The sequence below is a fragment of the Salmo salar genome, chromosome ssa21 (assembly GCF_905237065.1).
Source record: "Salmo salar chromosome ssa21, Ssal_v3.1, whole genome shotgun sequence".
Taxonomy (NCBI): Eukaryota; Metazoa; Chordata; class Actinopteri; order Salmoniformes; family Salmonidae; genus Salmo; species Salmo salar.
In genome coordinates this window covers 11,723,208-11,750,000 of record NC_059462.1, presented here as the reverse complement: position 1 = coordinate 11,750,000, position 26,793 = coordinate 11,723,208, and the positions used below count along the sequence as shown (strand labels likewise).

General features: G+C 41.5%; 1 protein-coding gene across 2 annotated transcripts in view; it reads left to right on the top strand.

The window, feature by feature from the left end:
* cyp27a1.1 (cytochrome P450, family 27, subfamily A, polypeptide 1.1) overlaps positions 1 to 24,830 on the top strand; it is a 27,915-nt gene extending 3,085 nt beyond the window's left edge. Inside the window, exons 3-9 of one of the 2 annotated variants that reach the window (XR_006761168.1) lie at positions 4,173 to 4,372; positions 6,811 to 7,008; positions 7,150 to 7,313; positions 21,241 to 21,407; positions 21,516 to 21,632; positions 21,764 to 21,964; positions 24,467 to 24,754. Coding sequence is in view for 1 of the 2 variants with exons in the window: in XM_045704432.1 (XP_045560388.1) it covers positions 4,173 to 4,372; positions 6,811 to 7,008; positions 7,150 to 7,313; positions 21,241 to 21,407; positions 21,516 to 21,597; positions 21,764 to 21,964; positions 24,467 to 24,598 (1,144 nt within the window). In the remaining variant the exon portion in view is untranslated. Of the gene's footprint in view, positions 1 to 4,172; positions 4,373 to 6,810; positions 7,009 to 7,149; positions 7,314 to 21,240; positions 21,408 to 21,515; positions 21,633 to 21,763; positions 21,965 to 24,466 lie in introns of both variants that reach the window. The other variant, XM_045704432.1, reaches the window with a different exon arrangement.
* Positions 24,831 to 26,793: the final 1,963 nt, after the last annotated feature.

Here is a 26,793-nt window from a genome sequence, read left to right as displayed (position 1 = left end):
TCCACCGTATCTGCCTGTGGTGGCAGTGTTTTTCAGACCACGAGACATCCCGAAAATGTCATCTCACAAAAACGTTTGCAGCATCCGAACGGCCTACAAACTTATGACCACTCTATAGATGGGTGACTCTCACAGACATGATGGTGTCCTCCGTTTTACTCTGAAGGTCTGAAGGTAATCCATACAAAGGAATGAAAGGCAGTACAGAGGTAGTTTTGTGCTAACAAAAAATAAAATTCCTGAGCTTTCTTATATCTCCTAGATATAGGACAGACACTTAAAAACCTTATTCCTTGTGATTTATTTTTTGGACTTTCTGTTTTGCCATTTATGAACTTGTTATTCAATGCTTTTCCATTGGTGAGTAGTGAAGGCCAATTTTTTTTATATACCTAAAGGTTTCCTAAAATTCTAAATCAAATGGCTAAATGATCCATTCGAACATCTTAAAACAATTCCATATGTTAGCTTAGTAAAAGTGTTATTTGGTAATGATGTTTCAGACTAGTGGACAGTCCAGTACTCACTGTTCGCCTGCCCGACAGCTAGCAGTGAGGGAGACGGTGGTTGCCTGTTATTGTTGGAGGTGCAATAATGTACATTTGTCAGCCTATTTTTTTTTTCCTGCCTAGAAGACCCGCTAACACCAGTCTCAACGTCAACAGTGAAGAGGCGACTCCGGGATGCTGGCATTCTAGGCAGAGTTGCAAAGAAAAAGCCATATCTCAGACTGGCCAATAAAAAGAAAGGATTAAGATGGGCCAAAGAACAGACACTGGGCAGAGGAACTCTGCCTAGAAGGCCAGCATCCTCTTCAATGTTGACTTTGAGCCGGATGTTTTGCGGGTACTATTTAATGAAGCTGCCAGTTGATTACCTGTGAGGCATCTGTTTCTCAAACTAGACACTCTAATGTACTTGTCCTCTTGCTCAGTTGTGCACTGGGGCCTCCCACTCCTCTTTCTATTCTGGTTAGAGCCAGTTTGCGCTGTTCTGTGAAGGAAGTAGTACACAGCGTTGTACGAGATCTTCAGTTTCTTGCCAATTTCTCGCATGGAATAGCTTTCATTTCTCAGAACTAGAATAGACGACGAGTTTCAGAAGAAAGTCCTTTGTTTCTGGCCATTTTGAGCCTATAATCGAACCCACAAATGCTGATGCTCCAGATACTCAACAAGTCTAAAGAAGGCCAGTTTTATTGCTTCTTTAATCAGGACAACAGTTTTCAGCTGTGCTAACATAATTGCAAAGGGGTTTTCTAATGATTGATTAACCTTTTAAAACTTGGATTAGCTAACACAACGTGCCTTTGGAACACAGGAGTCATGGTTGCTGATAATAGGCCTCTGTACGCCTATGTAGATATTCCATATTAAATCAGCCGTTTCTAGCTACAATAGTCATTTACAACATTAACAATGTCTACAGTGTATTTCTGATCAATTTTATATTATTTTAATGGACAAAAAAGTTGCTTTTCTTTCAAAAACAAGGACATTTCTAAGTGACCCCAAACTTTTGAACGGTAGTGTATGTGTATTAAAGTAGTAAAAAGTTAATTATTTGGTCCCATATTCATAGCACGCAATAACTACATCAAGCTTGTGACTCTAGACATTTGTTGGATTCATTTGCTGTTTGTTATGGTTGTGTTTCAGATTATTTTACGCCCAATAGAAATGAATGGTAAATCATGTATTGTGACATTTTGGGTAACTTTTATTGTAAATAAGAATAGAATGTTTTCTAAACACTTCTACATTAATATGGATGCTACCATGATTACGGTATATCACTGAATGACTTGGAAATAATAATGAGTGAGAAAGTTACATAGGCATAAATATCTTATCCCCCCCAAAAATGCTAATCTCCCCTGTTATTTTGATGGTGAGAGGTTAGCATGTCTTGGGGTTATGATATTTGTGTATCTATAACTTTCTCAGTGCGTCTGTAACAACTTGGAGAAAGCGCGCAACACATACACACTGACAACAGCTACATCTGTTCAACTCTCCTGTGCCGTTCCTAAACCAGCCTTTCGGAAGCTTTACCTTCACACAGCCTGTCCACATGTGCTGTGTTGTCTGCTCAGCCCTAAATCCAGCCGTCTGAAATCGCCAAACAACCTACCCAACCGCTCAGAGGCGTCTGCAAACTCCTAAAGCACACTGATGCCATTTTTTGTGTCAGAGCGCAATTATAAAACTGGGTGGGGGGACAAAAATGCAATTTCAGAATGTGAGAGGGTTTAACATGATTTTTGATTGACTACCTTGTCTCTGCACCCCACACATACAATTAATTATCTGTAAGGTCCCTCAGTGAATTTCAAATACTCTCAAAGAAGGGCACCTATTGGTAGATGGGTAAAAATAAAATAAAAAGCAGACATTGATTATCACTTTGAGCATGGTGAAGTTATTCATTACACTTTGGACGGTGTATCAATACACCAAGTCACTACAAAGATACAGGCGTCATTCCTAACTCATTTGCCGGAGAGGAAGGAAACAGCTCAGGGATTTCACTATGAAGCCAATGGTGACTTTAAAACAATTAGAGTTTAATGACTGTGATGACAGGAGAAAATTGAGGATGGATCAACAACATTTAGTTACTCCACAATACTAACTTAAATGAGAGTGAAAAGAAGGAAGCCTGTAAAGAATAAGAATATTCCAAAACATGCATCCTGTTTGCAATAAGGCACTAAAGTAAAACTGCCCAAAATGAACTTTGTCCTGAGTACAAAGCGTTCTTTGTGGCAAATCTAACACAAGACATTACTGAGTACCACTCTTCATATTTTCAAGCATGGTGGTGGCTGCATCATGTTATGGGTATGCTTGTCATCGGCAAGGAGTTATTTTTACGATAACAAGAAACGTAATAGAGCTAAGCACAGGCAAAGTCCTAGAGGAAAACCGTGTTCTGTCTGCTTTCCAACAGACCCTGGGAGACAAATTCACCTTTCAGCAGGACAATAACCTAAAACACAAGGCCAAATATACACTGGAGTTGCTTACCAAGACGACATTGAATGTTCCTGAGTGGCCTAGTTACATTTTTTACTTCAATCGGCTTGAAAATCTATGATAAGACTTGAAAATGGCTGTCTAGCAATGGTCAACAACCAACTTGACAGAGCTTGAAGAATTTTAACATTGTACAATCCAGGTGTGCAAAACTCTTAGAGAATTATCCAGAAAGACTCACAGCTGTAATTGCTGCCAAAGGTGATTCTAACATGTATTGACTCAGGGGGATGAATACTTATGTAATGAAGATAAATGTGTTTTATTTTCATCAATTCTAACATTTGTAAATATTTTTTCTTCCACTTTGACATTTTTGATATTTTGTGTTGATTGTTGACAAAAAATGACAATTGAATCCATTTTAATCCCACACTGTAACACAACAAAATGTGGAATAAGTCAAGGGATGTAAATACTTTCTGAAGGCACTGTGTATATATATCACAGGGTAAGCACTGTCTACCTTGCCTACCTTGACTACACATCACTGCAGTGATGCCATTGATACACTAGTGCTCTGTCATGAAAGAAAATGCCACAGATCCAGTGATTCAAAAAAGGCTGTCATTACACATTTCCATAGACCATGCGTGTGTGCAAAGCAGGAAACATGAACTATAGACTAACACAGCACAGTTTGCCCTGGGAGTGTCCTTTTTAGAACCATCAAACTGTATGAGATTACATATATTTTACTTAGCAGCCATCTAGCTTTGTGAGATTTCCTACGCATATCAACACAGATGCTTCAAATCGAAAAGCAGTGCAGTCGTTCTGATTTATTTCCTTAGTTTTGAGTTCCGTGAACTCCAAGTGTTGCAAGACCAGAACAACACCCTGCGTGGCTTTGTAGGTCAAGGTCCAGTCACGTTAATAAAACCGGACGCTCAAAAACAGTAAATCCATTTAAATGAGCCGGTTACGTAAGAGTAGTAATACCTACACTATTGTTACATACTGTATGCAATTTACACAGAAGCTGAAATTTAAGCTTTATCCCATCTTATCCTGCTTGAATTCAATATGAAGTTACCTAAATTCCAACATGTACCAATTAATTAATGTATCATCAATGTTATTGTTGTGAATGTGTCATGCATGTTTCCTGATACAGTATATGTTTCTTGACAGGGAAGGGGTGAAGTGGTACAATCTGAGGACTGTGCTGAACAAGCGCATGCTGCACCCTAAAGAATCGGTGCAGTACGGAGACGTGGTCAACGAGGTGGTCAGCGACCTGATCAAGAGGATCTACCATCTACGCCGGACCAGCCCCACGGGAGACCGGGTGAACAACCTGTCCAATGAGCTTTACCGATTCTCTCTGGAGGGTACGTGGGAAATTCTGCCTTAGGGTCGGGACGGCGATTCTTTCACCCTTCACTATATCTACAGTTCATTTTAAGTTCAATGATTTGATCAAGTTGGGTCAAGTTGCATGTTTGACTGGGTCTTTAAAGCATCCAGGTATAATGATAATATAATTCTAACTTGTTATAAGCATTACTAGGCTTTGAAATGTCTTATAACAAGGCTTCTAATGTCATGTGGGCTATCTCGATGCATAACATTTTCAACTTTCTCAAACTGGCTGTTATTTAGTCCGGCTCATTATGAGATGATTATGCGACATTATAACGGGGTCATACATGCCAGTCTTGCTATGCATTGCAGCTGCATCCTAATGCCTCATACCTGTATGCTGTAAAGCTGTGGTCACCAACCTTTTCTGAGTCAAGATCACTTTCTGAGTCAAAATGCAAGCCTAGATCTACAGCTCAGATTTGGTTTTAAACATTACTTAAATAATAACAACGCAAGCTTATCGAAACACTGCTGTACCCCTTCATTGCAGCTGGTTGCAGCGGGAGTGGAAGTAGGGAGAATGCGCAGTCTATGGTTTTTAATTGTTAAAAAAAGTGTTGACGGTGCAGAGTAACAACTTTAAATAGCAACTTACTCATAAAAACAGCAGCTCTTTGCTGTATTCGTGGAGTCTCTCCAGTCATGGTTTAAGGTGTTGTTTTGTAATAATATGGAAAATTATGCTTGACGTAGTGTCTGGCATCTTAGTATGTCAGATGAACAGACAATGCTTAGCACTACATCTGAAGTAGGCAGAGGCTAGGAGGAAGTGAGATGCATTGGGTGGGATCCCTTTTTTTAAGAAACTCACAATCATCAGCTGTATACGGGTGCTTTCTGATTGGCTACGTAGCATAGTCAATATGTTACAGTCATTGACGACCCTGGACTTGGAGTCAGAGGGGATAGTCATTTTGAGACACCAAAACTGTCATTCTTCAGCTACCTTATTTCCATCATCTTCAAGAGGTAATTTTTACTGTCCCTAATGCACGTCATATAGCAAAAGGAGCATTCCAATACTTTGAAATTATAGTGTATCTCATTTGGTACAATAAAGATAACCTATAAATAGAGCTTTTGTAGTCTGGAATCAGCAGGATATATAATTTTCCTTTGACAGGGAAAATTCATCTGAATCCATTTGTAAAACAGTACTCAAACTTTCTATTACAAAAATGGTCTTAAAGCTTCCTAAATGTAGGTACAACTATACATCTGCATTGAGAAACTGCCAGGGTATAAAGGTAATACAACTTGAAGGGTGTGGCACCGTTAACCTCACTTTTATTCCATTCTTTGAAGACTCTAACAGACATGACTGTTAACATGCGCACCTGAGCTCGGTATGTTTTATAACACTCAAGTCCTGTCACGTGGCTGAGGAGAGTCATTTACTCATCACAAACATCACTTCAGAGTTGTTTGGTTGCTTGATGAATCTCGAGCGGCTGGATTTATTTATTAATAAAGTCACCACTATTGTAGACTTTACATTTAAGGGACTGGGTAAATTTAGTTTCTTACTTGGATAAAAACATGATTACAAAGAACAGTTAATTTGGTCTGCACAGCTTGGAAACACTAATCCTACATAATAACCCACTTGTACACATTGAAGTGTCTGCATTCATCCTGCTCACTTCGCTGAAGAAAGTAGATTCGGACTTTCGCCCTCCACCCAGTGAGTTAGAGACAAGTGTGAATCTGACAAACATATTTGGTGTTGTCCCCAAGGGCTGATTCACATGAACTTTGCGCCTGGTTTACTCTCACCAACATCATCGGCAGTGACAGTGCTGAAAACCAGGCTTCGCCTTACAGCTTACCACGACATCCCCTCCCTGCAGGAGTTTGTGGACATGACTGACCTGAACACTAGTGCAGTTGAGGGATCTGACGCCAATGAACGTGGACCTCATCATGCAGCCAGCACTGGGCATTATGTTCCACAACCTGACCAGGCTAGAGAGCCAGATTCTGATCTCCTATAGAATCTTCACTCTGGATGAGGTGAGCAGAGACCTGCACTCCCTCAGGCTCCTATATGTGGACGTACAAAAAGAGTTTGGTGTCATGGAGAGTTGTTTAGAACCTCTGACCAGCCTGATGTGGAGTTCTGCTGGCCTCGCCTGCACTGCAGCTGTGATTGGAGAACTGGGCAGAGACAAATCTAATTGTCCCACTGGGTCAAAATGTTTTCAACAGGTAGTAAAAGCTGTGTTTACTCTCTCTCCATGCTGCTGAGCTGAGCAAATGATAGTGATGACTTTGCTGTTAATCTGTCCCTTTGCATCATATGTACAGTATCAGCAGTGATGGTGTCTGTGCTCCATAAGTAAATGGCTTCACCATTCATGTGCAGACAAAAGTTTATCTTAAACTTTAAATCTCTGTTCTTCAGGAATCTCTTCCATCCTGTTTGAGACGCGGATCGGCTGTCTGGAGGAAGAGATCCCGGTGGAGACGCAGCACTTCATCGATTCCATCGCTCAGATGTTCTCCTACAGCTTGCCGGTGGCCATGCTGCCCAAGTGGAGCCGCAACATCCTGCCATTCTATGGGCGCTACATCGCTGGCTGGGAGGGCATCTTCAAATTCTGTGAATTCTTCAGAATAAGACATTCTGTGCACTTCTGCACATCTCAAGGATTTAAGAGCATTGGATTGGAGTGTGCATTGTTGATATTGGAATTCATTTGATTACCTATTAGTACAGACAGATAACAATTTTATTTTTCAGCTATGAAGTTTATTGAGATGAAGATGGAGGCAATTCAGAAGCGAGTGGACACAAACCAGGAAGTTGAGGGAGAATACTTAACGTACCTCCTCTCCAATACAAAGATGACCAATAAGGAGGTGTACGGCAGCGTCGCTGAGCTGTTATTGGCTGGAGTTGATACGGTAAGTAAATCTGCGGAGCTTAAACTACCATCTCAGTTTATGCGGTATGTAAGTTTCAAATTAGGGGAAGCAACCCGGGGAAAGAAAAAAAAATCCTTTATAATAAAGTAGCCTATTGCATGTACAGTACCAGTCAAAAGTTTGGACACACGGGGGGTGCTGTTGGAAGCCAAGGATGTAGAACGCATTTCCCTAGTTAGTGACCAAATGTATATATTTAACCTTGCAAAATTGTATGTATTTCTGTTTGGTCAGGCATCTGAAGAGACCTCTAAACAATTCAGATCAAGTCTGAGAAATGTTGTAATGTCGTCTACCCGGCCAAAAACGGGGTCTGAAAGAGCAAGCCGCAGCAATCTCGCGCCCTCTCCTGACTCAGCTGTGGAGCTAAATCAGGAGAGGGAACACTGACCCACGGGAACACTGACTGTAGAGCTGCTACAATCCGTGATGGGCACCCTCAAAACCGATATTTTTGGTAGAGAGAGAGTAAATCTTACCGATCGCAGGTCAGAGATATCAATGGTCAAAGACGAGCTTAAATAATCTATAGAGAGTATACAGAATAAGCTTGACACACACGTAGCAGCCTTATCGGAGCTGGCGCTTGGTGCTACAGACCACAGCACTCGCATTAGCGAGCTAGAGGCTAACGTTGGCTCCTTAATAACTAGGGTGATATACCTTGACAATAGATGCGAAGATATGGAAAGTAGAATGCGGAGGAACAACATTCATCTTCTGGGATACCGGAGGGAGTGGAGGGCCCAAGACCGACGGAGTTCATGGCCAGCTGCTTCAGAAACTGCTCGGCCTGCAGGAGAAGCCGCAGCTAGACTGGGCCCACCGCACCCTGCGTAGCCGACCCCGGGATGGAGAACCCCCTCGACCATTTGTCATCAGGGTGCATTTCTTTCACGTCCGCAATGACATACTGAGGAGATCGGGAGAAGGATCTTCTCTCCTCTACAAGGGTAAAAGAGTCTCGATATTTGCGGACTACACCACGGTTGTGGCTAAGAAGGGGGCTAGCTTCGGAGCCATGAAGTGCCAGCTATGCGCCTGCCCGGGCGGGAAGTTCGGGGTCATCTACCCTGCGGTTCTGAGACTAACTTTACTGGACGGCTCCACGCACAGATTCGAGGACCCGGCTCTAGGGGCTGATTTCATCAACGAGAACGTGAAAGCGGCTGTTGTACCGCATGGGGTGGAACAAATGGTTGGTTAGCTGGTCTTGTTAGCAGGCAAGTTAGCAAAGCTAACTTTGCTGGGTTCATTGACACTTGAATGTCTTTCTTTTCATTTACAACCCATGTTGGTGAGTATACAGTTGACTCCCCACTATAATGTGATACTATATATATATATATATATATATATATATATATACATAGACACACACACACACACACACACACACACACACACACACACACACACACACACACACACACACACACACACACACAGCTCAAAAAAATAAAAGGAACACTAAAATAACACATCCTAGATCTGAATGAATGAAATAATCTTATTAAATACTTTTTTCTTTACATAGTTGAATGTGCTGACAACAAAATCACACAAAAATAATCAATGGAAATCCAATGTATCAACCCTTGGAGGTCTGGATTTGGAGCCACACTCAAAATTAAAGTGGAAAACCACACTACAGGCTGATCCAACTTTGATGTAATGTCCTTAAAACAAGTCAAAATGAGGCTCAGTAGTGTGTGTGGCCTCCACGTGCCTGTATGACCTCCCTACAACGCCTGGGCATGCTCCTGATGAGGACTCCTGGACAGTCTGTGGTGCAATGTGGCGTTGGTGTATGGAGCGAGACATGATGTCCCAGATGTGCTCAATTGGATTCAGGTCTGGGGAACGGGCGGGCCAGTCCATAGCATCAATGCCTTCCTCTTGCAGGAACTGCTGACACACTCCAGCCACATGAGGTCTAGCATTGTCTTGCATTAGGAGGAACCCAGGGCCAACCGCACCAGCATATGGTCTCACAAGGGGTCTGAGGATCTCATCTCGGTACCTAATGGCAGTCAGGCTACCTCTGGCGAGCACATGGAGGGCTATGCGGCCCCCAAAGAAATGCCACCCCACACCATGACTGACCCACCGCCAAACCGGTCATGCTGGAGGATGTTGCAGGCAGCAGAACGTTCTCCACGGCGTCTCCAGACTGTCACGTCTGTCACATGTGCTCAGTGTGAACCTGCTTTCATCTGTGAAGAGCACAGGGCGCCAGTGGTGAATTTGCCAATCTTGGTTTTCTCTGGCAAATGCCAAACGTCCTGCACGGTGTTGGGCTGTAAGCACAACCCCCACCTGTGGACGTCGGGCCCTCATACCACCCTCATGGAGTCTGTTTCTGACCGTTTGAGCAGACACATGCACATTTGTGGCCTGCTGGAAGTCATTTTGCAGGGCTCTGGCAGTGCTCCTCCTGCTCCTCCTTGCACAAAGGCGGAGGTAGCGGTCCTGCTGCTGGGTTGTTGCCCTCCTACGGCCTCCTCCACGTCTCCTGATGTACTGGCCTGTCTCCTGGTAGCGCCTCCATGCTCCGGACACTACGCTGACAGACACAGCAAACCTTCTTGCCACAGCTCGCATTGATGTGCCATCCTGGATGAGCTGCACTACCTGAGCCACTTGTGTGGGTTGTTGACTCCGTCTCATGCTACCACTAGAGTGAAAGCACCGCCAGCATTCAAAAGTGACCAAAACATCAGCCAGGAAGCATAGGAACTGAGAAGTGGTCTGTGGTCCCCACCTGCAGAACCACTCCTTTATTGGGGTTGTCTTGCTAATTGCCTATAATTTCCACCTGTTGTCTATTCCATTTGCACAACAGCATGTGAAATTTATTGTCAATCAGTGTTGCTTCCTAAGTGGACAGTTTGATTTCACAGAAGTGTGATTGACTTTGGAGTTACATTGTGTTGTTTAAGTGTTCCCTTTATTTTTTTGAGCAGTGTATGTATGTATGTATGTATGTATGTATGTATGTATGTATGTATGTATGTATGTATGTATGTATGTATGTATGTATGTATGTATGTATGTATGTATGTATGTATCTATGTATTGTGGCAAAGAAGGGGGTCGAGTGATAAATGGCAGATATGTGAGGGCAGAACTAATAAACGGGTTCTGCCCGATCACTAAAATGGCCACCCCGATCAGAACTACATATCACAAAATGGCCGACTGCCAAAACTACAATTCCCAGAAGCAAGGGGAACCCTCAGAAGGTGGAGCCGACCCACAGATAAAAGGTCAAGAAAAACCAGGAAGAGAGAGAGAGAGAGAGGGTGGGAAGGATCTATGAACCAGAGAGAAAGAGAATCTACATTGGCTGGATTTACCGTGTACGAGCTGGACTGTTTTGGACTTACCTGTTGGCGTTTAGACCTGGACCTACCGAGAACCAGATTTGTGTACCGAACCCTGCTATCCTTGACCTTACCTGCGGCCTGGGTGGACCAGGACAGCGAAACAAACACACAGGTACTGTCATGTTCGAAAGAACTTTCATTCTGGGCTGACTTTGGTGACAGTTTCCCACTTAATTTGTGACAAACGCTCCTAACTTTGAAGAGGTTTGCCACAGTATGTATGTATGTATGTATGTATGTATGTATGTATGTATGTATGTATGTATGTATGTATGTATGTATGTATGTATGTATGTGTATATATATTAGTTTATTCCACTCACATATTGCTTTTTATTTGTATCATTACTATTTTATTTTGATCTAACCTGCCTCTAATGCCAATATCTATGGTTGTCGCAGTTTTCATGGTTCAGTCGCTGTTTTAAACCTCCATTTTTTTCCCCAATTTTCGCCTAAAATGACATACCCAGATCTAACTGCCTGTAGCTCAGGCCCTGAAGCAAGGATATGTATATTCTTGGTACCATTTGAAAGGAAACACTTTGAAGTTTATGGAAATGTGAAAGGAATGTAGTAGAATATAACACAATAGATCTGGTAAAAGATAATACAAAGAAAAAAACAACCGTTCTTTTGTATTTTTTTTGTACCATCATCTTTGAAATGCAAGAGAAAGGCCATAATGTATTATTCCAGCCCAGGTGCAATTTAGATTTTGGTCACTAGATGGATTCAGTGTATGGGCAACGTTTTAGACTGATCCAATGAACCATTGCATTTATGTTCCAAATTCTGTATCAAGACTGCCCAAATGTGCCTAATTTGTTTATTAATAACTTTTCATGTTCAAAATTGTGCACTCTTCTCAAACAATAGCATGGTATTATTTCACTGTAATAGCTACTGTAAATTGGACAGTACAGTTAGATTAACAAGAATTTAAGCTTTCTGCCAATATCAGACACAAAGTTGGAAGTTTACATACACTTAGGTTGGAGTCATTAACCGAGGTTAGTTTTCCTGAGACTACTGGGGACTAGTCTATGTATGTTTGGTTTACTCTGGTTAAATGGTCACAAATCTCAGGTAGCACAGAGTAAGTGTTATCATGCTTTGCTCTAAACTATTTTTTATTTACGGTTTTGCTTGCATCTCAGTTGGGAGATGCTTCGGCAAGGGAGGTTGTGAGGGAAGGGGTTTTTCCCTCTTTATTTGAATATAGTTGAAATATGTTTTTTGCGCGTTGTTGCTTGTCTTTGTTTTTTAAATTTGCGCCATTAGGGTCAGCTAAGATCTTTAGTTTACATTGTACCTTGTCCTTTACACGTTCTCTCTCTCTCTTTAGACATGACTCAGCTTAGTGTAGCCCATCCAGCTGGAGGGAATGGTTTTCATTTTCTTACTTGGAATTGCAGGGGCATCAATAACCCAGTTAAATTTAGTAAGGTGCTACACCACCTTCATCAATTTAAAGCTCACATAATCTTTCTCCAAGAAACTCATCTGAAGGTATCACAACACTCAAGTCTTAGGTGCAGATGGGTGGGTCAGGTGTTCCATTCCTCATTTCAGAGTAAGGCAAGAGGGATGGCTATTTTACGTCATGTAATTTTTACATGTTCAATTGTGATTGCAGATCCCCATGGTAGATACATAATTGTCAGTGGTAGGCTGCTCAATACGAATGTACTTCTTGTTAATATTTATGCTCCTAATTGGGACAATGGTGATCTTTTTTTTTTAACGTTTTTTTCTACACCCCCTGATATGTCCTCCCATATGTTGATCTTAGGTGATGACTTTAACTGTTGGTTAGACCCACATTTGGATCGATCCTCCACTAAACCTACTACCTTGTCACCTCAGCTAGAGTTGTCCGAACCTTTGTCTGAATTTGCAGTTTCAGACCCTTAGAATGTTTAATCCATCTGGAAAAGCATATTTTTTTCTCATCGGTCCACCACACTTTTACACGCATAGACTACTTCCTTGTATATGACAGACTTCTCCATTCCATATGTTCATATAATCCAATTGTTGTATCTGACCACGCCCCTGTTACTATGGAAGTGGTCTTTCAAACGGTTGACAACCTGCGACCGCCTTTGCGGCTAAATACTCAACTGCTCAATAATGAACACTTTGTCAATTTTGTTTTGGGTTAAATTGATTTTTTTCATGAGTACAAATAGAACCCCAAACGTCTCTGCGTTTACTCTCTGGGAAACTTTGAAAGCTTATATCAGAGGTGAAATTATTTCCTACACCGCACATGAGAACAAACTGAAAAAGGATAGGCTATCTATGTTAACACACTGTATTGCCCAATTAGATGACATTTGTGCCATTTCACCATCTCCAGATATTTATAAGGAGCGTTTAATTTTGCAAGCAGAATTTGACACATTATTAACAGACCAGGTTACTGAATTGCTTGTCAAGTCTAGGAGCACTTACTACGAAAAAGGAGAACTTGTGAGATAATAATTTACTGGCTTTATGTCAACTATCATCATCACCAGATTCCTAAAATTCGTACATCATCTGGGATATCATTAGACCCTAGGGGATCAATGATGAGTTCAAGAGATTTTATCAGTCTTTATATACTTCTGAAAGTAAAGCGGATATTTTGGAATTGGATGATTACTTCCACTCACTTGCTGTGCCTTCTGTCAGCTGGGATTTGGTTAAAAAATTAGAGCAGCCGATCACTGTTGAAGAATTGTCAAATCCCTTCAATCCAGGAGAAACCCAGGGCCTGACGGCTACTCGGCAGAGTTTTTAATATAAAGATTATCTCCAAAATAGCCCCTATTCTAATTGAAATGTACAATGAAGCATTCGTAAATGGTGCTCTTCCACAGACTCTCACTCAGGCAACCATTTGTCTTATTCTTTGAAAAAAATAACAAAGACCCAATTGGGGACTAGTCTAAGACCCGACAGTGTATCATACCGTCTAATTAGTCTGCTAAATGTCGACTATAACATTCTAGCCAAACTTCTGGAAACAGCCCTCCCATCAATTATCTCTGGATCAAACAAGATTTATTAAAAATAGACACTCATTCTTCAACAATTATTTAATATTATATGTAATCCCTCTGTCACCAATGCCTCTGAAGCCATTATATCCCTGCATGCGGAGAAAGCATTTGACCTGGTGGAATGGAAATATCTTTACACTAAATAATAATATCTTTACACTAAATAAGTTTGGCTTTGGCTCCAAATTCATTACTTGGATAAGACTTCTGTACTCATCCCCTCAAGCCTCTGTCAGGACTAAAAACACTTAATCAGATTGCTTCCTTTTGCAACGATCGACACGCCAGGGTTGCCCTTTAAGTCCCTTACTGTTTGCCCTCGACATAGAACCCCTTGTAATAGCACTTCGCTCCAACCCCCTCATCAAAGGTATAGTCAGATACTGACACGAACACAAACTGTCTGTATATGCAGATTTGTTATTATACACATCTGAGCTTTCTTTTTCTGTTCCTGCTACATCCTTCGGTCACTTATCAGGGTATGAACTGAATCTCAGTAAAAGCGAATTGATGGCGCTTAATGTGGCCGCAAAACAATTCCCTTTACATAACTTGCCATTTAAAATTGCTCACGGTAGTTTTATTTATCTCGGGGTGCACGTCACAATCAGATTGGATAACCTTTTTCAGGCCAACTTTGCTCCTCTTTTAACCCATACTAAGGACGATTTGGAACGCTGGTTTTTGCTACACCTCTCCTTAGTCGCAATAATTAATTATATTAAAATGAATACTCACCCTAAATTCTTCTATCAATCAGTGCCTACCGATTTTTATTCCCAATATGTTTTTCAAAAAGATCGACGGCCTAATTCCACCTTTTTATATGGGACAAAAAGCCCCCTAGGATATGAAAACAGCTTTTGTAGAGGCCCAGACCAGACGGCGGTCTAGCGCTACCGGATTTAAGATTCTATTATTGGGCCGTTAATTAGGATTATTCAGTACTGGTTGCAGAGCAGGGAGATATTCCTACCCCCAATTTGGATAGAGATGGAGGACGCCTCATCTATACCGGCATCGTTGTCTGCCCTCTCTCACTCCTCCGTTACAGGCCTTTACTCCTCCTTCACCAAAAATATGTGTCAAAACAATATTGAAGATCTGGAATCAATTTAGACCACACTTTGGGTTTCAGACAACCTCTTCTTTTGCTTCGGTAGCCTCAAACCCAGCTTTTCCCCCCCATCTATGGTTGCTGGTGCTTTCTCAACATGGTCTAGTCTTGGTATTAAAAGATTTAGAGATCTCAATATTAACAATACATTAAGTACATTTGAACAATTATCAGCAAAATTTGGTCTCCCCAGACAATTTATTTAGGTTCTTACAAATCCGGAGTTACGTCTGCAGCATAGATCCCCCGATTCCCCACCCTTCCTGGTGAAACACAGTTTGACACATTTCTTATCTCACTTCCTACTCTGAAAGGCACCGTGTCAATAATCTATAGTCAAATTTGCTCACTACAAACCACCTCATCAAACAATATTAAATCCTCATGGGAGGAGGAACTGGGTGAGGAAATATCTGATGAGCTATGGGAAGGGGCACTCAAAAGGGTACATACCTCTTCTATTTGCGCTCGGCACGGTCTCATTCAATGCAAACTCATTCATAGGGCTCACTGGACCAAAGCAAGATTATCCAAAATGTACAACGGATGTGAACCCTAATTGTGTATGATGTAACCAGTCTCCTGCTAATCACGTACACATGTTACCCATCTCTTGTTGGTTTCTGGAAAGACCTCTTTAACGCACTCTCAGAATTAAGCGGCACACAGATCGAACCAGACCCTTTTTATTGAATTATTTGGGGTTTCCTTTCCCACAATACAGCTGGCCAAAATGAATAAGGATGTAATTTCCTTTGTCACTTTGTTAGCGAGACGATTAATTTGACTTAGATGGAAATCCTCTGCACCCCCTTCTCATGCTCTTTGTATTAAATCCATTTTGAATTGCATAAAGTTGGAAAAAATGAAACCCTCAATGGGTCTATAGACAAATTATATGAAATGTGGGCTCCCTTCTTTTCTTATGTTAAACGACTACATTTCCCTGCAGGTCCAGAGTGATGTATATTTATATATTGGTGACGTAAGAGGCCTGGTATGTGTATACACGGAATATTGGATGTTAAGGAGGACTGTATTATCTGTGCTAGTTGACCTGTAACAACTATCAAAATATTTTTTTTTTTGTTATTTCTGTCTGACTCTTTGTTTTGCTGAATTGTTGTCTTTGATGTGTTGTTTTATATTACTACCAAATAACTTACAAGTGCAATTATTTTGTAAATGCTGGTGTTTGAAAATCCAATAAACACAGTAAAAAAAAAAAGTTTAGACACCGACTCATTCAAGGAATTTTCTTTATTTTTACTATTTTCTTAAAAAAATATATATTTTACCCCTTTTTCTCCCCAATTTCGTGGTATCCAATTGGTAGTTAGTCTTGTCTCATCACTGCAACTCCTCCGAAACGCAACCCAACACAATTCCTGCTTCACCCGGAAGCCAGCCGCACTAATGTGTCGGAGGAAACACCGTACACCTGGTGACTGTGTCAGCGTGCACTGCAACCGGCCCTCCACAGGAGTTGCTAGTGCGCGATGGGACAAAGATATCCCTGCTGGCCAAACCCTCACCTAACCCGGACGACGCTGGGACAATTGTGCTTAGCCCATGGGTCTCCCGGTTGCGGCCGGCTGCGACACAGCTCTAGTGGCACAGCTAGCACTGCGATGCTGTGCCTTAGACCACTGTGCCACTCGAGAGGCTAATATACTATAGAAAATAGTATATTAGCCTCTCGAGTGGCGCAGTGGTCTATAGTAGTGTAGAATAGTAGTGAAGATATCAAAACTATGAAATGACACACATGGAATCTTGTAATAACCAAAAAGGTGTTAAACAAATCAAAATATATTTTAGCTTCAAAGAAGCCACCCTTTGACTTGATGACAGCTTTGCACACTCTTGGCATTCTCTCAACCAGCTTCACCTGGAATGCTTTTCCAACAGTCTTGAAGGAGTTCCCACATATGCTGAGCACTTTTTGGTTGCTTTTCCTTCACTCTGCGGTCCAACTCATCTCAATTGGGTTGAGGTTGGGTGATTGTGGGGGCCAGGTCATCTGATGCAGCACTCATCACTCTCCTTCTTGGTCAAATATCCCTTACACAGCCTGGAGGTGTGTTGGGCCATTGTCCTGTTGGAAAAACAAATGATAGTCCCACTAAGTGCAAACAAGATGTGATGGTGTATCGCTGCAGAGTGTGGTGGTAGCCATGCTGGTTAAGTGTGCCTTGAATTCTAAATAAATAATTGACAGTGTCACCAGCAAAGCACCATCACACCACCTCCTCCATGCTTCACGGTGGGAACCACACATGCAGAGATCATCCGTTCACCTACTCGACACAGTGGTTGGAACCAAAAATCTCAAATTTGGACTCACCAGACCAAAGGACAGATTTCTACCCGTCCATTGCTCGTATTTCTTGGCCCAAGCAAGTCTCTTCTTATTATTGGTGTCCTTTAGTATTTTTTTTTATTTTTAAATTTAACCCAACGAGGCAAGTCAGTTAAGAACAAATTCTTATTTACAATGACGGCCTACCAGGGAATGGTGGGTTAGCTGCCTAGTTCAGGGGCAGAATGACAGATTTTTACCGTGTCAGCTCGGGGATTCAATCCAGCAACCTTTCAGTTACTGGCCCAACGCTCTAACCACTAGGCTACCTGCCGCCCCCAGTGGTTTCTTTGCAGAAATTCAACCATGAAGGCCTGATTCATGCAGTCTCCTCTGAACAGTTGATGTTGTGATGTGTCTGTTACTTGAACACCCTGTGAAGCATTTATTTGGGCTGCAATTTCTGAGGCTGGTAACTCTAATGAACTTCTCCTCTGCTGCAGAGGTAACTCTGGATCTTCCTTTCCTGTGGCGGTCCTCATGAGAGCCAGTTTCATCATAGCACTTGATGATTTTTGTGACTGTACTTGAAGAAACTTTCAAAGTTCTTGACATTTTCCACATTGACTGACCTTCAAGTCTTAAAGTAATGATGGGCTGTCATTTCTCTTTGCTTATTTGAGATGTTCTTGCCATAATATGGAATTGGTCTTTTACCAAATAGGGCTATCTTCTGTATACCACCCCTACCTTGTCACAACACAACTGATTGGCTCAAAGTCATAAAGAAGGAAGTAAATTCCACAAATTAACTTTTAACAAGGCACACCTGTTAATTGAAATGCATTCCAAGTGACTACCTCATGAAGCTGGTTGAGAGAATGCCAAGGGGTATGCAAAGCTGTCATCAAGGCAAAAGGTGGCTACTTTAAAGAATCTTAAACATTATAATATATTTAGATTTGTTTAACACTTTTTTTGGTTACTACATGATTCCGTATGTGTTATTATTCTACAAAGTAAAAAATAAAGAAACTCTGCAATGAGTAGGTGTGTCCAAACTTTTGACTAGTACTGTAGGTGTCATAACCAGCCATAAAAGAACTACAGTGGTAGGTTTTTGGGGGGTTTGACACTAATGTACAGTAGTTGTCATAACCAGCCATAAAATAATGCAATATATGTCACAATAGGTCTAAATATATGTGTCATAACAGCTGACATAATATGGTCCTGTCAGCTGTTATGAAATATTATGACATGGTTTGGACTGTGTCAACGTTGTGACGCTAGGTGTCAAGTAAAATGTTACAGAATGCTGTTCATCGATTACAACTCAGCCTTCAACACCATAGTGCCCTCCATGATCATCACTAAGCTCAGGGCCCTGGGTCTAAACCCATGCCTGTGCTACTGGGTCCTGGACTTCCTGGTGGGCTGACACCAAGTTGTGACGGTAGGCAACAACACCTCTGCCACGCTGATCCTCAACACGGGAGTCCCACAGGGGTGCATGCTCAGCCCCCTCCTGTACTCCCTGTTCACCATGACTGCGTGGCCGTGCACGTCTCCAACTCAATCAAGTTTGCTGACGACACAAAAGTGGTAGTGATTACCAACAATGACGAGACAGCCTACAGGGAGGAGGTGAGAGCCCTGGCAGAGTAGTGCCAGGAAAATAACCTCTCCCTCAATGTCAACAAAATAAAGGAGCTGATCGTGGACTACAGGAGACAGCAGAGAGAGCACGCCCCCATCCACATCAACGAGGCTGCTGTGGAGAGGTTCAAAAGCTTCAAGATCCTTGGGGTACACTGACAACTTGAAATGGTCCCTTCACACAGACAGAGTGGTGAAGAAGTCACAACAGCACCTCTTCAACCACAGGAGGCTGAAGAAATTTGGCTTGGCCCCTAAGACCCTCAAACTTCTACAGATGCACCATTGAGATCATCCTGTCGGACTGTATCACCGCCTGGTACGGCAATTGCACCATCCGCAACCGCAGGGCTCTCCAGAGGGTAATGTGGTCTGCCCAACGCATCACCGGGGGCACACTGCCTGCCATCCAGGACAACTACAGCAGTCAGTGTCACAGGAAGGCCAAGAAGATCATCAAGGACCTCAGCCACCTGAGCCACTGCCTGTTCACCCCGCTACCATCTAGAAGGTGGAGGCAGTTTAGGTGCATCAAAGCTTGTACCGAGAGACAAACTATATTTCAATCTCCAGGCCATCAGACTGGCTTCATTAAAAACTGTTTAATCTGATGGATTTTTGATGTCCTTGGTCTTATTTATTTGTTAAGGGATCTATACATGAAGCCAACTTCACCATAGTGTCCTGGAGGAGTACTTACACACCCAGTCTCAATTCTTTGCGTGAATGATATCTCTCAAATTTACACACCCAGTCTCATTACTTTGGTGAATGTCATTGTCATGGATGTGTTATTAGCTGGGCTAGCGTATATCAACACTATTTTTGGACACTATTGTCAAATTGTTTGCTATCCCTTTTCCTTTCTATGCCACTAAATGTTTGCATATACGCTACTGGTAATGTTACTAGGGCCACGTTCAGTTGAAAAACGTTCTTGAATTAAGTTATTTGTTCTTCATAGTATATCTCTAAAACGTTGTGTCCTGCTGAACGCTCCCCCAGGTTGTTAACTATCGCTTGCTAATGAGGTAACATCACTGAACAAGCTGTAGCCTAAACAAATAGTTGACGGCCCAGTCCAAAAGTAGCCTAGTTTTAGAACAGCCCACGATATGCTTTATGAATGTAAAATGCAGCCTGCCAATGCATGATAGAAAGAAAAAAAACGTAGTGCCCTTTTGAGTCATGTCTTTTGAACGGTAGCCTAAGGGCTAGAATCAAGACGTTTTCTCTGAAGAAAAGATGGAGACTTGGATACAGAACCTGTATATGAAATTCAGTGGGAAAAGTGGAAGGATTGAGCGAGACTACAAATTCAAAGACGGACTACTTTTCTAAAGCCTACTGAAGTGGGAGAAAAACATAGCTAGACTATTGTTTTACTATTAAACTCAATGCTGCTATTAATATCGTAAAGCAGCTTGTGTCTTTTAACCAGGCAAAGGGTAGCTAACTAGAAGGCTGGTGGTGACTGTTTAGCTAAGGTGAAGCAAGAGGGTCACCTGCGCGATGTGTATAATCGGAGGCGGAGCTGGAGCAGAGCCTGTCTCCCTACACTCGTTGCTTGCTCCCAGCAGCTCCCCAGCTGATGAAGGCTGTGTTGCTACTCATCTGTGCTGCTAATATTAATTATGTTTATTACTGAAAAGCTCTCCATCACTCCAAAAACTTTTGTCCAGTTAGTAGTACGATTTTAGTTACAGAGACAGTCTCGTTTTAGTGAACTGAAAAATAATAGTTATATTTTTTTCTGGCTCTATTTAGTCAGTTATATTCTCGTCAATTGCCACTGAAAAATAGGTGTTTGACAAATATTTTAGTCACTATTTTTGTTGACAAAATTAACACTGATTCATGTCTGAGTGACTCAAACATTACAACAAAATCTAGCTAAAAATGTTACCTGACATGAGCTAGGTGATCTGGACATTTCTGACAATAAAAAAATTCTCTAAGGTCGTAATGACTGACATTACATTAGCAAAACTGCTTATGCACTGTCCAAATTCGATATTGCACCTTCTGCATTCTACTATTACAACTTTGAAGAGTAAGTTGAATGCCTGACTGAGGGAGGGGGGGGGGGGAGACCGCTGATTTAAACCATGTTCTAACCAAAAGTTCACAAGTATGGCCCCAGTGTGGTGTACAATAAGGGCATGTATTCACTAACCACAAGAGGTTGGTGACACCTTATTTTGGGAGAACGGGCTCGTGTTAACGACTAGAGCGGAATAAGTGGAATGGTATCAATTACATCAAACACATGGTTTCCAGGTGTTTGATGCCATTCCATTTGCTTTACTCCGGCCATTATTATGAGCCGTTCTCCCGGCAGTAGCCTCCTGTGTCACTAACGCTGTTGTTGTCATATTTTAAGACATCCAATACCATGATGTGGGCGATGTACCTGCTGTCCAGGGACTCCAATGTGCAGAACACTCTTTATCAGGAGGTGTCCCGCTGTATACCAGGAGACAACATTCCATCTGCTCAAGATGTCAACTGCATGCCATACCTCAAGGCTGTCATCAAGGAAACACTAAGGTAAGAAATGTGAAAGTGTTCGTGTACGTCACTTTGGAAAGGATGGAGTTTTTGAAAGTTCCCTTATCTTGCTCTAACACCATTTCTGATGTACTTCCTGTTCTCCAGAATGTACCCTGTTGTCCCCCTGAACTCACGCATCATGGCAGAGAAGGATGTAATCATTGGCGGACATTTTTTCCCCAAGAAGGTTAATCTCTCTTTAGGGAAACAACCAACTTTCAAGTACATCTTCACTTTACTGGCCTAAAACTGACCCAACCATAAAAACAAAACATTTGAATGCATGTAAATCATGCCGTTGTTGGTATTGTGCTGTAACAATTATTTCCCTCTCTGCTGTTTTGTGTCTGTAGACTTCATTTACAATGTGCCACTACGCCATCAGCCAAGATGAAAAGACGTTCCCAGAACCATCGAAGTTCAAGCCTGAACGATGGTTGAGGGACGGCCGAGTCCGACCAAACCCCTTTGGCTCTATCCCATTTGGTTTTGGGGTTCGGGGCTGCGTAGGTCGTCGGATAGCTGAACTGGAGATGTACCTGGCTTTGTCACGGGTAAGAGCAGTTTACCGATACATTGCACTACACTATTTCAACCAACAATAGATTGTGTAGAGTGGATTTTGTAGTAGCACAGTTGACTTGGTAAAGGTTAAAGAGGAAAGTTGCTTCTAGGATCCAGTCGAAGGAAAAGTTTTAATACAGAGCTTTCAGGGTACAGGTAGGGCTGTTGCTAACCATGTGTATGTGACAAATAAAACATTTGATTTGATTTTCGGTGACCGTATTACCGCCACACCGGCGGTCACGATTCATGAGGGCAGTCAATGCAAATGTAATCGGAAATCTAATCAAACACTTCATATAGGCTATGCAATTGTGAGAGAAAACAGAGTGATGGCCTCTATTAAAGAGAGGAGGATCCCATCAGCTTTCTATAGGCTAGGCCTACTATATTTATTTCTCAACTTTCCTAATAGTATAGACTACCTGGCTGGCATGAAAATGAACCACGGGAAAAGCATCCTTCAGTTGCTATTTAAGTGCATAGATGATATGTATTTTTCCCCTGCCCCTGTTTTGAGACAGGTACATGATAATGGTCCATTCTAAATAAAAACAAATTTCACACATATATTATTTAATATATGTAAAGACAAGATTAAATCAAGAACAGTCTGATGGGTGACAATATTAGTCTGATGGGCGACTTTTTCGAATCATAGTCGCACACATGTAACCTAGCCCATAGACCTATATGTTTGATAAGGTTTGTATCACAACTAAAGTGACCAAATAACTTCATAAAATGAAGCACATTAATCCGCTTTACAAGGGGTGTAGAGCCTAACTGGCATACGTAAGCAGCCCGTGAGTTAAGTTTGGGGAAGATCATTTTCACCATAAAAATGCACCTTTTATAATAAAAGCATTACATGCATAATCGTATTTGTGGTCACTTTTGATAATGGTGTTTTCCCGCTAATGGAACATTCGCGCTTATAGCCTACTGCCATGTGCACATTGCTGCTCTTATAATGTGAGGAAATAGCCTAATAGTTTATCACATTTTAAGCTAAACATTCTGATCTGTTGCATCAGCCTCATTGTGTAAAAAAGATTTTGTTATGCTAGTGGTTGTATTAATTTGGTATCTATCGCATCCTACAACTGACCCAGTGTCACGTCCTGACCCTAGTAAGATGTCATTTTCTATAGTAGAGTAGGTCAGGGCGTGACAGCGGGTGTTTTGGTTTTTTCTATGTTTTCTATTTCTATGTTTAAGTTCTAGTTTTTCTATTTCTATGTTGGGGTTGTTTGGGTTGGTCTCCAATTGGAGGCAGCTGATCCTCGTTGCCTCTGATTGGAGATCATATTTAAGTAGGGGTTTTTCTTCCTGGGTTTTGTGGGTAGTTTTCCGTTTTGTCTGTAGTATCTGACGGAACTGTTTGGTCGTTTTGTTAAGTGTATTCATTAAAAAGGAAATATGAGCACTTCACACACCGCGCCTTGGTCCCCTTTATACGACCCGCGTTACACCCAGACAATGTTTGGAATATTTATTTCTCTCATAAAATAGGTCAACTTTTGTACTATTTTTATTTTATTTAATTAGGCAAGTCAGTTAAGAACAAATTCTTATTTACAATGACAGCCTAGGAACTGCCTTGTTCAGGGGCAGGACTGCAGATTTTTACCTTGTCAGCTCGGGGATTAGATCTAGCAACCTTTTGGTCACTGGCCCAACACTCTAACCACTAGGCTACCTACCGCCACTATGGGGGATAGTAGATTGACATAGGCTAGTGCTTTTGCTGTTTGTTAGGCCTACTTTGTTAGGCCATCTTGTTAGGCCATCCAGTAAATGTGGACAGTTCTTCCAATATATTCAATATGCACCTCGGAGTTGGATAAGGACGGGCGCAGTTGCATCCCCGAAGTGTCTGTCTTCACTTGTAGCCTGTTAGAAAGACCCGATCACCTGATGGAGATCCCGCAGCACTCAGGGAGAAGGGAACAATGGCACAGGTGGTACAAAAAATGCAAAGGCTAATAGCATCAGTGGCTAAAAATCAAAGTGGCTAAAGATGATATAGTCATGCTGAATTACGTATTGGCCTACAGACATCATTATAGATGTTGGTTGATATTAAACTGAGACAATTTTGAGTTGAACAATGAGAACATCGATCGAAAAAAGCAATTGAATGCAATAGTGTTTAATATGAAGATATCACAGATATACTTCCTCCTCAAGAAAGCCTGTGTATTTAAAGGTTTGGACAGGGTATTGAAAATTGTGGAAAATACCCTGCTAAAAAGGAAACGCTTGCCAGGAATCTTGCTCGATGCTTAGGTGGAAGACTTATGCCTATTCTCTCTTAGTGAATATATAAAGGCATCTTGATCTGGAAGGCTACGTCAATTACTACTAGACCTACAACTCAGGGCGGTTGGTGGTTGTCAGGAAGCCGATAGGACAGGAATGTTTTTTGAACATGAATATTCCTGAAGAGACCCTGACAATGACTGAAAATGATATCTCCTCTCCCCCAGATAATCAAGCTATTTGAAATCAGACCGGACCCCAGCATAGGAGAGGTGAAAGCTCTCAATCGCTCCGTCTTAGTGGCAGACAGGCAAGTGAATCTGCACTTCCTGGAGAGGACAGACAAAGCTGCCCTTTGATATGTTAAAGACAGTTGATAGCCATTAGTCACCATGCAGCCTTGCTATATAAGCCTACAATATCTATCGCTGACTGTAAATAAACATACACTACTGTTCAAAAGTTTAGGGTCACTTAGAAATGTCCTTGTTTTTGAAAGAAAAGCAAATTTTTTGTCCTTTTAATATAACATCAAATTGATCAGAAATAGTGTAGACATTGATAAAGTTGTGTCATGACGTTGCCCTCTTTGAGTACAGGGAGGACAGTTGACCCCCCTCCCCCTTGCACCATCCCCCAACCTACCTCCCCCCACCCAGGCCCTGTGTGAAGGGGTGGTAAAATTCTAGAGGAGAATCTCCTACCACATGGCCCAGTTGAGACACAAAGGGGTTTCATAGAGAGACACAGGAAATTCTTCCAACTCACAGAATTGGGGAACCAAACAACATTTATGTTCTGGAGAAGGTATAAAAGATTGGTGAAGAATCCAGCTACGAACTGGTCCACGTGGTACAATTTTGTGATACTCAGAAGAGACAATATAGCCATATTACCATAATACTGTTTATATAATAGCCTCAGCTATGGGACATGCATCTAAATGGTTGTATAAAATGTATTAATAAGGATAAAGCTATTTGTAATACATTGAGATGCTATGTACTGATGTTAATGTGATAGAATGTATTTATGTTCAAAGATTAAATCAGTCATCGGCACCCTCCCAGGGACACAGACAGGACCAGGCGTCATGTGACAAGCCTGTTCTATGTTCAAGTATAAAACCCCACCCTGATTTACTTTCTTCAGACCAGGCCTCCACTCCATGACGAGTTGGCCAATAGGTTTGACCACCCAATTCCTCTACTGAAAGTTAACTTTTAGACTATCCATACCGACAGAATAAGAACAAGTCTTTGATATTAATTATTAGTCTGCAGCAAAGTAAATTATATAATTGAACGCGAAGACCGACTAAACATCCATTCTATAACGACATTAATGAATGTCACTTTGAAAGATCCATTCTAACCGAGAGAGAGAGAGAGAGAGAACAGGACAAAAAACTCTCCAACAAGGATCCCGACGACACACTGAGCGTAAATAAATATTGATTGCAGTTGTTCCCGAATGAGTGAGCGTTCATGTGCAAAGGATTAGCGTATCAATTGTTAATATTAATGAACTCTGTGTGCTTCCTCAGCTGCCCTTTATGACCCTTTGTTTAACCGGCCGCCATGCCTGTTTAGCCCACTAGGGCACATTACTCTACCAATTCTTTGTGATGATAATTACTGTTTGTATGCTTTCTGTGAATTACTTAGTTTAGTAAATAAATGATTTTAAGACAATTGATGTATGGATGACTTTAGTAAAGGCTGGATTCGTGCAGATACAACAATTTACGACGTTTGGAATGAGACTGGACGCGAGGTAAAATACACCATTTAAACCAGAAGATAATCGGCCTATAATATATAATGTTATAATATAGGAAAGTTATATTAGGAAAATTATAACTTTGTAATCTGAATATTTTCCTTGGTGCCCCGATCTCCTAGTTAATTACAATTAAACGATTAATCAGTTTAATCGCGTGATAATAATTACAGGGAGTTATTTTGATAAACATGTCTTCAGTTTAATGGTGCCCCAAAGACACGACAGTTGTAAATGACTATTGTAGCTGGAAAAGGCTGATTTTCTTTTAATGGAATATCTGCATACACGTACAGAGGCCCATTATCAGCAACCATCACTCCTGTGTTCCAATGGCACGTTGTGTTAGCTAATCCAAGTTTATCATTTTGAAAGGCAAATTGATCATTAGAAAACCCTTTTGTAATTATGTTAGCACAGCTGAAAACTGTTGTTCTGATTTAAAGAAGCAATAAAACTGGCCTTCTTTAGACTACTTGAGTATCTGGAGCATCAGCATTTGTGGGTTCGATTACAGGCTCAAAATGGCGAGAAACAAATAACTTTCTTCTGAAACTCGTCAGTCTATTCTTGTTCTGAGAAATGAAGGCTATTCCATGCGAGAAATTGTCAAGAAACTGAAGATCTCGTACGACACTGTGTACTACTCCCCGATGCACAACTGAGCAAGAGGACAAGTACATTAGTGTCTAGTTTGAGAAACAGACGCCGCACAAACCCTCAACTGGCAGTTTCATTAAATAGTACCCGCAAAACACCAGTCTCAATGTCA